This window comes from Dipodomys spectabilis, unplaced genomic scaffold (genome assembly GCF_019054845.1).
Source record: "Dipodomys spectabilis isolate Male_0828 unplaced genomic scaffold, ASM1905484v1 ptg000215l, whole genome shotgun sequence".
NCBI classification, from domain to species: Eukaryota; Metazoa; Chordata; class Mammalia; order Rodentia; family Heteromyidae; genus Dipodomys; species Dipodomys spectabilis.
This window is the reverse complement of record NW_024870892.1, coordinates 921,475-936,505: the sequence shown is the minus strand read 5'-3', so window position 1 is coordinate 936,505 and position 15,031 is coordinate 921,475. Positions and strand designations below refer to the sequence as shown.

General features: G+C 38.2%; 2 protein-coding genes across 5 annotated transcripts in view; one reads left to right on the top strand and one right to left on the bottom strand.

The window, feature by feature from the left end:
• Fgf14 (fibroblast growth factor 14) overlaps nucleotides 1–7,179 on the top strand; it is a 526,585-nt gene extending 519,406 nt beyond the window's left edge. For 2 of the 3 annotated variants that reach the window (XM_042697177.1, XM_042697176.1), the window contains 2 exons: nucleotides 5,506–5,704; nucleotides 6,280–6,498. In XM_042697177.1, coding sequence (XP_042553111.1) covers nucleotides 5,506–5,704; nucleotides 6,280–6,416 — 336 coding nt within the window. In that variant the 3' untranslated portion in view covers nucleotides 6,417–6,498. Of the gene's footprint in view, nucleotides 1–5,505; nucleotides 5,705–6,279 lie in introns of all 3 variants that reach the window. The other variant, XM_042697175.1, reaches the window with a different exon arrangement.
• Nucleotides 7,180–13,434: 6,255 nt separating this feature from the next.
• Itgbl1 (integrin subunit beta like 1) overlaps nucleotides 13,435–15,031 on the bottom strand; it is a 170,991-nt gene continuing 169,394 nt past the window's right edge. For both annotated transcript variants that reach the window (XM_042697231.1, XM_042697233.1), the window contains 2 exons: nucleotides 14,523–14,636; nucleotides 13,435–13,734 (listed from right to left, as the gene is read on the bottom strand). In XM_042697231.1, the coding sequence (XP_042553165.1) occupies nucleotides 13,643–13,734; nucleotides 14,523–14,636 (206 nt within the window). In that variant the 3' untranslated portion in view covers nucleotides 13,435–13,642. The remainder of the gene's footprint in view (nucleotides 13,735–14,522; nucleotides 14,637–15,031) is intronic.

Genomic DNA, 15,031 nt, shown 5'->3' with positions numbered 1-15,031 from the left:
GCATTCACCTAAAGTAAATGCATAGTAAGTTTAACTTGGGAACACTTAGCTCTTTAGGAATTTGATATTGAATTAATAATTATTCTTTACCTGCTTAGGTTGTCATACCATTTTACTTTGCCTGATGATTGGCAAACGTTTTGGCAAAGAACTGTCACCAAGAGGCTACTTAGTAAAGGGGTGCTTTCCTCCATAGAAGACCCAACCCACTATTCAATGTCCTAGGCCCCTACAAACTTGGAATAAAAATGAAATGAGGGCTGGGAAGGTGGCTCAGTGGTAGAGCGCTTGCCTTGCATGCCTGAGGCCCTGGCTTCGATTCCTCAGCACCACATAAGCAAAAAGAAAAAGGCTGGAAGTGGCGCTGTGGCTCAAATGGTAGAGCACTAGCCTTGAGCTGAAGAGCTGAGGGACAGCGCCCAGGCCCAGAGTTCAGTCCCCACGACCGGACCCAAAAGAAAAAAAAAAGAAATGAATTTAAAAGTAATCTACAAATGGAGGCATATAGGTAGCCACCTTCAGCAGAGAAAAACAAAGTGGAATATAAAGAAAGTAATGACAAGCTAGCAGCACCGTCTGACTTACTGGCAGAGCTGAGATCAGCAGACACCTGAACACTGTGTCCTCTAATTGAACTGGGAATTTCTAGTTAAGAACAAGCCACCTGGAAGTATGGTTACCTGACAAGCTCCCAATTATCCTACGGAGTCGCCATTCCACAAAGCAGTTGATGAATACAACCCAGCTTGATCAAACTCACCCTTTTCAACATTCTCACCCATCTCCCAGCCCACCCCTCCCCTTATTTTTCTTAAATTTTGTAGGATAGACATTGAAATTTTACTACTTCTTCTCACCCTCACCCCCGCCATCTCACCTTCTCTTCATTCATCTACTCCCTCTTCCCTTAACCCCAAACCGTTCAAATATCCCTTGCTTGGTGTTTATTTTGTTGCACTATGATTTTTGCTTTTCTAAGAAATTACACTGTTTGAGCTATGCCTTAACGCTCCCCTATTTTAATTAATAAGGATCAAGAAAATATGGTATACACAATGGAATTTTACTCATGCATTAGAAAGAATGACATTGTATCATTTTGCAAAGAAATAGAAGGGCCTGAAAAAGTACATTAAATAAGTTAGGCTCTGGGAGATGGAGGTTGCAACATTGTCTTTCCTATGTGGAAGCTAGAATTGGTTTACAAATTATCCTATTTTGATATGATCATTTAAACAAGGAGACAAGAGGTTTGGGTTGGCCTTGAGAGAGAAGATAGACTTTTTTATTGTGAAAATACTGTACAGAGGGGTTACAATTACATGAGCAAGGTAATGAGTACATTTCTTATCAAGCATTGTTGCCTCCTCCTTTGTTTCCCCTTCCCATTCCTTCCCATCCCCCGCCCCTCAGCCTGCCCCCCCAAAGTTGTAAAGTTCGTTTTTCGACATAAGGTCTTGTATATCTCATTGTTACAATGGGTCCACCTGTATCCCTATTTAAATAATTTGTTTTTTCCTTTCCCCTCCCCAAATTATACCAACATCAAATACAGTGAAAACAGGGGTTATGCTGTGGGGGAGGGACATACAAAGCAAAAAGGAAATCATCTTATAAATATGTTAGAAACAATAGCAAGAAAGAAAAACCATTTGATTCCTTATCTTGGGGTTCATTTCGCCTAATATCAACTTATCTGACCATTTCTGCTTGTCTCAGACATATACTAGTTATTGCAAATAAGGGAAACCATGGGACCTATGTTTCTTTGGGCCTGACTTACTTCACTTAATATAATTGTTTCCAAGTCTTTCCATTTCCTAACAAATGGGGCAATGTCATTCTTTCTGATAGAGGCATAGAATTCCATTGTGGCATGAATGTCTGCTCTCTACAGTTATTTTCAGGTAGTTCTTCCAAGTCCTGGATCTATCTATCTATCTATCTATCTATCTATCTATCTATCTATCTATCTATCTATCTATCTATCTATCTAATCTATCAATTTTAAATGAAGCAGAAGAGAAAGAAAGATCACTGGTCTGTAGGTTCTTGTATAGATAATTTGATCTTTTGCAATTCTAGTGAGTTCTCAATCTTGTTTCCAGAGCTGAGGTAGCTCTTGAACCTTGCATAAATTTAGATATTTTCTAATTGTCTGTCCACTTACCCTACCCTTAGCTGTTCTGTCTCAGGACCAGGAATTAAAAACATCAGGCTTTGTGGACTCTATGATCTCCCAGCTCCTCCACTCGGAACCTTGTAGCATGAAGGCAGCCATAGGTAGTTCGTGAGCAGATGGAAATGCATGTTTTCCCAGGATGCATGATTATAAAACAGGTCTTGACTGGTTTTGGTGTGAGTATCTCAGTTCCCTTGACCATTGTGTCAGATTCTCAAGGTCACTTCTTTCAATGTTGAGGCTGTAGTTCTGCCAACCTGTCTAGGTTTATGGATAATCCATTCCTTTGGAGTTCCTTTCCTTTTGTTTCTAACCCAGAAGCCTGTCTTTGTACATGCAAATGGCCCATCGGGTGTTTTCCTAATCAAAGATATTTCCCAGAGAAGAGGAACTCTGCAGCTCCTGTTGAAGATAATAAGCACACCACAGATGGTGCTTTCATTTCAAAAACAACCACAACATACAAGGAGATATGAAATTTCTTTTTTAATTGTCATTTTTTTAAGAAAACTTTTTTTTTCTGTTCTGTGATTGGATGACTTAGTTTGGCATTGGTGCAAATTAATACTCAAGCTTCTGCTGGAAGTTGATTGTTGAAGTGGTGGTGATTCTAAATATAGGCTGGCAAGAGGAGAAAAAGACACATCAGATGCCTTATCTATCTCATTGTGGCAGTTTCCAAGTATTTATATTTAAACATAAACTTAAACAAGCATTCTCCTATTATGACTGCCAGCTTGAACGCACTGCACTATTACAATTGTCGTATTACCCAGCATAAAAACTATGCATTACCCTGGGCAAGATCTTTTGCTGCAATTGCCTGATTTGACTTCCTTGTGTAACTATACTTAAACCCCCGATCCCCACTTAAGCCTTGATCCCTACTTTCTACGCCCCTTGTCCCTCTGACTCTGGAGTTACATGGGGCCCCTCCCCAGTGATGATTAAATGCGATCAGACCTGTTGAGTTGTCCCTCTCCTTTCTCTCCTTCCCTCTGCTTGATTGATCCTCACATGGGAAGGTCTCATGTGCAGCCTGTTCTATCTTTTGCCTATCCTGGAAAGTATAAGAATAAAAATATAAGAATGAGAATTGTGTGAGGCTAGGGATCTACATTTCAAAGCTGGAGGTCTTTTTATGCCTAGAGAAAGGCTGGACACTATAGATTCCTTAACTAAGCCCTGGTTAGAGACCTGGCACCTTCAGATTAGGTACTTGCAGCCCTGACTTCCACTGACTGGTCTCCTAGGCTAACTCCCATCATCCTACTCCTTGGTATTTGTGGAGAGGCAGCTACTAGTAGACACACCTTAGCCTGTCTTTCATAAAACAACTGGTAATATGCCCAAGATGCATATATTTGACCTAGAAAGTTTAGTTGGGCAGCATGGTGTGCGTTAGTCTCTCTGGGATGAGCCAGCTACGCAGCTTTCCATTTTTGTTTTCCTCACTGCTAATTGTGAATTATGACAGTTTATCAGTGTGTTCTCTGAAACATGTCTGAGACCCTGGCTTAGAGAGATTATAATTTATTCTTAAAAGAACCAATCAGAAACTATTTGGAGAAGGGGAAGTTATTAGGAGACAAAGGTATTTGATTGGGTGGGATGGTATTCAAATCTTGAAGTAGTGTCATCCAACAAATGCAAGATCTGTGCAGAGTCATGAATCTCATCATATTGACCACTCTATCAGTCTTTATCCTCTGCCATTAAACATTGTTCCCCCTCTGGGAAAATTCTAAGAGAATTATCTAAATTTATGGAGTATGCTGAATAAATTGCATTCTTCTGGGGACACCATTTGCTAAGTCACACGCATGGGAAATATAGAGAGAAATTTTCTACACGAAATTCTGGCACCTTCTTTATTATAATTAGCATAAATTCAACTCAATGATTTTTATCTTTTCAGCTCCTAAAAGGTATCTTTTTTCAGAATGTATATAAAAAATGTTTTGTAAAGAAAAAGAAATTATTTGCTATAATAGTAAAATCCATTAACGTAAAATTAAAACCTGATGTATATTTTTGAGACAGTGATATTTTTAACAAGGTCAATGACAAAAATAATTCTCTATTTTTTACATCTGGGTTGCATGGATATGTGGAATAACTTTGTTACGCCTATGGAGAAACAGCTCCCTAAACTAGCTAAGTGCTTTCATGGCCTGTAAGTAGAACACCTGAATTTAAATTTTACTTAATTAAGAGGTTTCAGAGATGCATGCAGGGGGCTGGGCATGGTCCCAGGTACCAGAGAGGCTGATGGAGAAGGTCTGTAATGTGAGACCAACTGGGGCAAAAATTTGAAACCCTATCTGAGAAAAAAAAATCCTAAGGAAGAAATATATGGCTCAATGATAGAGTGCTTTCTTAACATATGACCCTGAATTCATACCCCAGTTCTACCAAAAAAAAAAAAAACACACAAAGGTATATGGACATTTATGCATCTTGATAAATACACCTGTCATCACATTCACCATGAATCATTTTAAAATGAGAATTTTTTACAAGTACATAAAATCATCAGTGAATATTTCCAAAATTAATGATAATCCTACCTGGTAAGCTGTGTGCTGCTCACTAGTCCGTGCAAACCCTAGCGGTCACCCCATTGTATTTAACGCGCTAGACTCTTCCCAGAAGTGCTTGGTGATGTTCCGTGATGGAAACTTTTGCTGTTCATCTTTGAGAGCTCCAGTGCCTCTCCAAACCATGGAACTAAACAATTGTTTTCAGTTCACATTGCTACGACCAGCAATGGCTCCAGTGGGTAACTTTCACACCACCTGATTATCACTGGTATAATTTGAGGTTTTGCTTTGTTTCTTTTTAGGGGAAAAAAATGTATCACCCTATAGCATTGGTGATTTAACTAACTAATGATAGGTAACAGAAGATCACATGATTATTTCTATTGAAATAGGTAAAACAGATGATAAAATATTCATTTTATTTGTGCTTTTTTTATTGTGCCCATATGATGTTACTTCAATGCTATGATGATGTTGCTCTGTGGAATTGCACTCTTAAGTACTAAGATTGCTCTCAGACTCGAAGGTTCTTAATGAAAAGCTATGTAGGCCTTTATGCGTGCATTGTGTGCATTCCAATAGTAGTGGATTCTTCTTAATCCATTTGGTGTTGAAAAGAACATGTGTACAAGTATTGTGTCTTAGAACAGAGGTAGTTTGTTGTCTTCTTATACATGCAGAAGACTTGCAAGATTGAGAAGACTTTCTGGAGGGCTAACCAGAAACACAATGAAGATTCCCTTCCTTCTTATAACTTTCTTCTTCTTTTTCTCTCAACAGGAACTTTTTACCCCTGAATGCAAGTTTAAAGAATCCGTTTTTGAAAACTATTATGTAATCTATTCATCCATGCTATACAGACAACAGGAATCTGGTAGAGCCTGGTTTTTGGGATTAAATAAAGAAGGGCAGGCTATGAAAGGCAACCGAGTAAAGAAAACCAAACCAGCAGCTCATTTTCTACCCAAGCCATTGGAAGGTGAGCAGAGCAGATGCATTGTATTTTGTCCTTATAAGCTTTGTTTAGTGTTTGGTTCACCACATTGGCATGTCTGCCCTAGCTACAAGAAAACTTCCATAGAGCACTAGAAATATCCTTTCTCTTGCACATGTGTTTCCTTAAGTTGTTTAAGCTTAGCATGTATAGGATTTTAAATCCTTAGCATAAAAGAAGAACAGATCTGTGGTCTTTATACACTTCACTGTCCATCTCCCTTTTCCTCCCCAACTTGTGTGTGTGTGTGTGTGTGTGTGTGTGTGTGTGTTTGTGTGTGTCTGCCACATGACAGGCCCCGATAATTCTCATTTAAACCTTCTCTGCTAGACAAAAATTGCGGTACACCTGGGCACAGATTTTAGTTACAAGAACCAGAGGAAGGGATATCCCCTGAGAACTGGAAACTACCACCTTAAAACTAGAGTTTCCTATGGATGGGAATGCGATGTGAGCAAACACAGATTGGAGAGAATCCTGGAAGTCTGTGCATATAGGAAAATCCATCATTCTTGCATGTAACCAGGCAATGTTTCCTTTTCCTTTCTCCCCATCCCTAGTCGCCATGTACCGAGAACCATCTTTGCACGATGTTGGAGAAACGGTCCCGAAGGCTGGGGTGACGCCGAGTAAAAGCACAAGTGCGTCTGCAATAATGAATGGAGGCAAGCCAGTCAACAAGAGCAAGACCACATAGCCAGATCCTCGCAGGCGTTGTGACTTACTTGTCCTGAGCACCGCTGAGCGATTTATCTCCTTCCCAGACATTCCTACTCCTGTGGCTGCCAAGCGGCGGGAGCAAGCTGATGCTGGCTTTGTGCTGTCTTGAAACTTCTTTGTACTGCAGTGGATAGATCTGAACCTGTGGGTCCCCCCCACGACAAGAAGACACGTGGACAACCAGCTAACTCAGACCATGGAATGCCCTACCAGATATGGAATGCCTTTTTACTCTCTTTTCTGTGACTGTGACACTTTCTGTGAATGACGTCCTTCACAAGTACACTCTATACCTTTGCCTGCTGACAGCTACCCATAACCCTTTTTGAGTCCCGTTTCAGCGAAATCCATGTGTTTCAGTTCGATTTTGTAGCCCACAGATAATATCGAGTAATTTCTAGTTAGACGCTGTAAACCTGTGCTATCCTGGAGTTCTCTTCTCCTTTTTACAAGGCTGCTCGCTCCACTGTTCTGTGACCTTTTGGCAGGGATTGTGACCCTCGGAATCTCAAATGTTTCAGTTGGCATAGACTGGAGAGCAAATCAGGGAATGGGGAAGCCTTCTAAACCTATTACGACAAATCGCATCTATAAAGATTTAAGATCGTTGTCTCCGGCTCACATTATTGATTAAACACACATATATACTGTATCCAGTAGCAGATACTGTGCTCCCAAGATGGCCATTGCCCGGGTGGGACAAGGGTCAAACACAATCATGGAAAGCTTTCTACGATCAGTGTTTGGCATCCTCTCTAGTTTCTTTGTGTGCGTGTGTGTTTTATACATATCACAAGCTTACTGGTAATGGTAACATTTGCCTTGCCCAGCGAGCAAGACCCACTGGTTTTTGAGAAAGTGGGTCCAAAGATTTCTGTAGGCCTTGTGGGCCTGATTAAGGTTCATCTTTTTTTTTTTTTTTCATCTATGAATCCTCATTATTGGGAAAAATAAAATTAAAAAGAAAAGGGAAACTCAGTCATTACAACCAACAAGAAATGCGCTACCTAAATCCATTTCCAACAGAGTCCTTCCTATTTTTAACGGGCGGAACTTGATGTCCTCCATGTTTCTGGGCTGTGTTTCCCTCATACTTAGCCAAGCATGGGCAAAGGCGGCTGTTGTGTTCTTTTCCTGCAGCAGCAATGCAAACATTAGTTATCCATTAGACTTTAATATTTTTGGTGTTTAATGAGAAGTTTTTAAACTGGACGTATTAGGAAAAAAATATATTATTTTTAGCTCAGCATGCTGAGTGTGGTACTGTGGATCTTACCAGTACAGTACAGACCCCTAACTCGACTTTTGGGGGCGCCATGTTGCCGAAAGGCTAGGTTAGAGGTGCCTTGCCATCATCTCAGAATACCGTCTGTTGAATATCCTAGATTAAAGAAAATAAAATCAAGGCAGACCAACACGCTCAAAACAATAGGTTTTGGCGCCATCCAATTTTATTTGTTTTAGTTTGCTTTTAATTTCCTTTGGGACTGAATCTGGCTAAACTGGGAGCTTAGGGAAGACAACTATTTTTCTTTTTCTTTTTTTTTTTTTAAAAAAAAACAGGCCACAAATAGTTGACAACACAGTGAAGATTTCATGCAAAATGTTCACTATTGGATATAAAGAGCTTCAAAATGTTTAATACTAAGCTGTTTGGAAATATATTTGTTAACTCTGTGTACACTTAATAAATTTCAATGTTTTCTTCTCAGAAGAGTGATTTGAGACCAAACTGCACCTCATTTAGAGAACACAGCTGATGTGTGATCGATGTACTGGCCTCTTGCTGTTACTGCGGTGTGGAAGGATGACCAGTTGCCATTTGCCCCATCTGCACTGTATTTACTGGGAAATTATTATTTTGTCACTGCTTTCATAAATCTCCGTGACAGCCCTTGCCCAGCATTTAAAATTTTTGGCCTTGCTTAGCTGATTAAAGATTCATTATAAATTTAACTGTTTATGCTCATTTCATTTCCATATTGGATTCCATTTTAATAAATAAAAAGTTAGCATAATATTCGAGTAGACTTACTTACAGATACAATGTCATGGTTCCTTTGGCCATTCTTGATTTGATGGTCTGCCGTCCCAGAGTCTGTCCTTCATTTTTAGCAAGGAGAAAAGACAGAGAAACCGCACCAACCAATAATTTTTAGGGACAGTGTATATCCCATAATATGTGGTAAATCATTAATTGATTTGTATCAATGGGCTTATGCACACTGCTTACACTGCTACATATACACAAGCCCCACACAAGCCAACCTATTCATTTTTGATAATCAGCTCAGTTTGAGGCTTCTTTCTCTCCTGTAAGACTGCTTATTGGTTGAAATTGGGATTTATTTTTGTAAATGACAGTGATTTATGTAAATGTACGCCTCTTTTTGGTCTGTTAAGAGTTGTCTACAAGGGCATTTATTATTATTAGTGGATGTCAAACTACTTTCTTCAAATAAGTGTTTTCGTCGTGTTGCAGAGGGGTCCTTGTTGTTTGTGATTTAGTTAGGCCATTTACCCGTATTGGGTCTCGCCTGTTGCATGGAAAGAGGACAGCGCTCATGAATTGCATGTAGTAGGACCTGTGTATCAAGAGCTGTTGGTATGTATTACTCGATTTACATACGAAGAGTTGTCTGCATTTGCAGTTCTGTATTTATTATCATTTGTTGTGTTTGCAAATACAACACATGGGATCAAATATTTATACGATGGCATATAAAAAAAATCAAACCATTTTATGTAGCTAAATGGCATTGTGTCACCACTCCATATAGAGATATGTCATGTAAATAAGTTGGTAAACTCAATCTCCCCCTTTCTCATGCCAAAGAAAATTTTAGCTCTTTCTGATACCTCTCTTGCTATTTTTCCAGGATAAGACTTCATTATTTTTTCCCCTCAAAACTTAAGTTTGCTATTACCAAGTACAACTTGTCACTCTCAATGTTCTGTATAGTAAATCTGATGGAATTCATTTGTATTCATAGCCTGTGTGTTTTGTACCTCCATGTGCATATGTCTATTGTATTGACTTTCTGTAAGATTCTATTCTTTCTGCATGCATACCTGGTGTGGGAGGGCTATTTCTACCAATTTGTTGTGATAGACGATTGCTTTACCATCCCTCAACAACACTCAAAAATCTTAACTCTTCTGATTTCAAATGACATCATGTTTGTTTTCTAATGTGTTCTTTCCAAAGTTTACTACCATTGTATTTAAAATGTATATATATATCATTACAGAAGACATGCAAATGTCTATCCCCTGAAAAGAGCCAAGTGGAGGGGAGCATTATTTTGTCATGAAATCTAAAGAATGTAGGGACTTTTGCTCTGTGTGTTGAACGTTCTGAGTGTTTGGAGGAAGGGTGGCTAAGGAAATCTACAATGGCCAAGTCTTCTATCCTCTCAGAGGTTTTTTTTTTTTTTTTTATCATGCTTGACCTCTTGCTTAATTCTTGCTGATATTTTTTTGATTCCCTTTAACATGATGATAAAAATTTCCTTGTCCTTTAAGTTAGACATATATCACCATTTCAATTTCTCCTCAGTATTACAGAGAAAAAGTTAATGTTTGCTACCTCCCCAAGAAAGAGAGCCAGGTTGATAAAAGATTCAGTTCGTAAAGCAGTGAAAATAATTTGAACATACTTTCAGTTTTCCTCTAGGAAAAGGCAATATCCAGGGAAAACAATTAGCTAAATGCTCAGTTATTTTCCAAAAAGCAAACCCAATGACATCCAGAATATAAATTGTATTACTTTGGAGTAAAATGCAGCTAAGGTTTCTTAGTGTAGAAGGCGATGTAGAGGGCTGGGTGACTGATATACCAACAGGGTTTTGGAGTTGTACTAGACTAAGGCTGAGTTGCATCTTGGGTGGTTTTTGTTCTAGATTCATTCAGTCTAATTCTGAAATCTCCTGGCAGGGGTTGTGTTTGCATTTGAGCAGGTAGAAGAGGTTCCTTCCAAGGTACTGTTGGGAGCCTGGTAGCCTCAGGAACCTGGAAGGGCAGGTATAACACTTGTTTTTTTGTGTGTCTAAGGACTTCGGTTGCTGTTTGTAAGTCCAGTGGAGGAATTCCTTGGCTATGGGCGATGGTTAGCCTAACAGATGGGACAAGACCACGCCAGCACTGTACTTGACTTCAATGCACATTGCTCATTGAACCCATTGTGAGTTGTGACAAATATGTCCAAGTTGATGAGTTTTGCTTTTGTTACTGCCCTGCCTTTTTATAGATGACGTTTCCTTCCTATTCCAGTCATGGAACAAATGTCAAAATACAAAATCACATCCAAGGAAGTTACATCTTTACATGCAATGGGTTGTTTTTTCTAGTGCCAAATATGGAAATTCAATCACTTCTTTATAGATAGCACTGGTGTTGGCATTACTAGAACCCCAAACACATATGAACTGTTAGACAAAAAAAATGAAATGAAATGTTTCTGCTTTCATAGCAAAAGCATGTGTTAGAACTTACATATAATGTAATTCAAGTTTTCTTTCTATCATTTGTAACTCAATGATTCCCCAGAGCATGGCTAAGCTGAACGTATTTCCATCCAACAATTAAGACAAATCACATTTTGAACTTTATGGAATAATATTTTCTCCAGCACCTTCCTTTGTAGACCACAAATAGTTTTGGTAGTTTCCTTAGTATAGAAAGAATTATAACAAAATTAAGACCCAACTGAAGTTATATAAGTGGCCACTGGGAACTTAGTATAATCCCAGTGGTGCAGAGTCTGGGAATTATCTGCCCAGATGTGAGTTAAAGCCACTCCCAAACTCTTTTTACAAGGCCTGGGTGCTCAGAATTAATTTTCAGTTTTTGCAGTTTTAAATTGTTGAAAATAAACAAGAATGGTACGCTACTGATATATATATATATATATGTATATATATACATATATATACATATATATATATATAACTCACAAAGCCTACACTATGTCCTGTCTAGTCCTTTATAGAGAGCTGAGCCCCAAAAGAGAGAATTCTGAAGATACATTGCATGGCAAGTGGTAATGGTATAAATTACAGTATTTGTGTGCACCATCACATAGACCATTGATATAACCATTGATTAATTATAATGGCTTTATTTGAGGCTTCAATTGCTTTTCTAGGAAAAAGGAAAAAAAATACTTGTACTATTTTTGACTACTTATAGTCAACGTTGGAGAACTTATCAGTTCTCCAAAACTGATAAATCAATTACCATGCCCGATAAGAGAAATACAACAAATATGGTTGTATAACCTAATCTCAGGAGAGAGATAATAATTTTATAAACCTGTTTAATGATGAGAATATTATGAATTCTATAAAGTCAGTGTCGATTTTCTCTTTAAATAATATTTAATATTAAATTTTTAAGTGATAGTGTGAATGTCTATTTTTCTTCTTTTTGGTGATTTGGCTAAAAATGTCCAAGCCATGATGCTAATCTATTTACATCATTAACATAAAATTTCCAAATAAAATATTTCATCTTAACATATTACAGAAATGATTTTGTTACACTAATTCAGGATTTTACTAGATAATTCATAGAGGGGAAAATGCTTGTGTTTTGTTTGTTTGGTTTTGTTTTTAGCTCTAAGTAATTAAAGGTTTTCTAAACCAATATGTGTAAGTAGTTCAAGTTGTGTATACATATGTGGGAAGAACCAAATATTGTGCATTTTCATAATTCATGTGAATTTCAAACAGAGCAAAATTTCACCACAAAGAAAATAAATATTTTATTCCTAACACTGAGTGAATATTTGCTAGTTCTATGTAAACCATTTATTTCTAGATTTTTGGCCTCCTTCTGAGCCTTTGAGCTAGGTTCCATATTATTGCAGTAGTTGTTCTTGACTTCTTTATATGACTCTACTTTCTAATAGAAAAAGAGAGATTTTTAAGAGGAACAAATGTATGTTTTGGGCTCATATTTCTAAATAGATATTATGTTTTTAAGGGCCACATTACATAGAGTAATTCAAAGAGTTAACTATGTGATTTCTTATATGCATAAGCCCTGCCTAATTTTTACAATAAGAACTCCAGTCTCAGGGCTGGGAAGGTGGCTCAGTGGTAGAGTGCTTGCCTTGCATGCATGAGGCTGTGGGTTCAATTCTCAGCACAATATAAGCAGATAAAGCAGGAAGTGGCACTGTGGCTCAAGTGGTAGAGTGTTAGCCATGAGCTGAAGAGCTGAGGGACAGTGCCCAGACCCAGAGTTCAGACCCTACAACCTACAAAAAAAATAATAAAAGAACTCCTATCTCTAGAAACCTAAAGTGGATATTCCTAACATATTGATTTATTTTTGTTAGTTGTAAGTAGGTAAATACAGAGACACAGAGTATAAACAATTTATTTATTAAAAGATGGTAAATTGTATATTTTCCTAATTTCTTCATTTATCTTAAGGGGCTCTTCTTTTGTGAGTTTAACACAAAAATCAGACAAATACAACCAGTCTTTTCCTTTCTGAAGCACTCATGGTCTGGTGATCTGTCTAATGCAACATCACCAACATCATACCTCTTGTATGTGTGTGTGTATGTGTGTGTGTGTGTGTGTGTGTGTGTGTGTGTGTGTGTATGTGTGTGTGTTCATTGTCCCTAAATAGAAATGCTGGTGATATGAAATCCTGAAATCATGTGGGAGAATATATCTTTTCTCTAGATTGTAATATTTTTTCTAGTGATAGAATATGGATTTCCAAGTCTTTTCTATTCTGGTACCATCAGCTGGAATCAGAGAAAAAAATGTTGGCTCTCAGGGGCACTCTGTGCACTGAGGGGCATCTAGCAGCATCCATGGGTTCTACCCACTAGGTACTCATAGTATTGTCCCCCTACACACACACACACACACACACACACACACACACACAATCAAAATTGCCTGTAGCCATTGACAAATTTTTTCTGGATGGCAATGTTGCCTTCCTTGAGAGCTACTAATATTAATTATGGGGGGGAGAAATTGTTCTTGTGTTATTTACCACAGAGTTGGCTGGACATGTTTCTAATAGATACCCAGATTGCATTCAGGTGGTCAGAAATAGCAAAAACATACAATAGCCTGTCAAATTTGTCCTAGTGTTGAGTATACATGGTTTCTTCTGTACTTCTATGTCCTAAAATGGCCTGGAAAATAAGAATCCAGTCTTCTTCCATAGAAGTCTTTAAGGATATTCTGTGCCAAGCCAGATTTCACATGCATTTCCATTCCATCCATCCCAGCATTCACAGTTTCCACAGCTACATATTCCATTCCCTGCAACAAAACACACACAACGCTCAAAATGCACGATTCAAATAGGCTATTATAAACTATAACTACCCATAAGAAAACCATTCTATTCATCCTTTGTCAATTTCCTTACTGTGCAGTAATATCACTACATTTTGTTAAGCATCTGAGCGAACTCAAGCCACCAATGACATCCATTTGATGCCATGATTTGTCAATCAAATAGTTAGTATTCTGTATTACTCAGCTTTGTGACCATGTCACACTTTTATTTTCCATAAAGAAGAAATTTATATGTCTTTACTTTCCCTATACTTTAAGCAAAAATTATGTATACCCAATTATTAAGACTAATAAATGATAGTATAGAGACTACGACACAGATCAGCCGGTTTATGCATTGCTCCTACTACTCCACCTCCTGAAAACAACCAGCACAACAATAAATGGCACCCGAGTCCTGCTAAAAATAAGCATTTGTCCTCTCCACCGCACTTGAAATAGGATGGCAGTCAAGAGACCTCTGTTATCAGTATGACTGACGTTGTGTGATGTCATAGTGTGAGCTACCTTGTGGAATTTTCCTAAAAATCATTTATTCTGCTTCATTCTCTTGTATTCAGTGCCTAGGGATCATGGGAGTGCTTATTCACAGATGCCTACTCTGTTTTTATAGTTACTTCATATTGACACTCCTAGCTTGATTGTACGGAAGCTGTCTTGTCTAAGCACTTAAAATAGCATTTGTAGGGTGTCATTTGGCCCTACAGTAATCTGTGGCATGGAACAATTAGAGTAGCTCAACACCGCACCTGTGCAAATGAGACCATCGTGTTTGTCGCAATCTCTGTCATCGCAGTCACAGAATTCCCCTGAAATGTACCATTCTTCTGCAGAACAAATGCACTTTCCACAGTGACAAGAACCTGAAATCACAAAGCGCATTACTCACTGCTGTTAGCTAACTGAAGGTTTCCATCTAGCATAGAACAGTGCAGACATACTGACAACAGGCTTCTCATAACCTGTCTTCCAAAGGTAAAAGTTTATTGAATGGCTGCTTTCTCAGAGGGGAGCTTTACTTACTGTAATTCATAAAGGTCATCCAGGAAAGACTTCATTATGAATCTAGACAGTGGCAATTAGCCTTGAGCAAATGTTCCCTGGCCCAGTCTCATTGAAATGTCAATGAGAACAGAAAGTGGCTGCTTCTTAGAGCTGGTCTCCCAGAAAAGTGTTCAAAAATAGGTGTTTTGTTGTTATTGTTGTTGTTTTCTTCATTTATTTTAAACTGAGTCATATTTTAAAGTGTCAGTTCTTT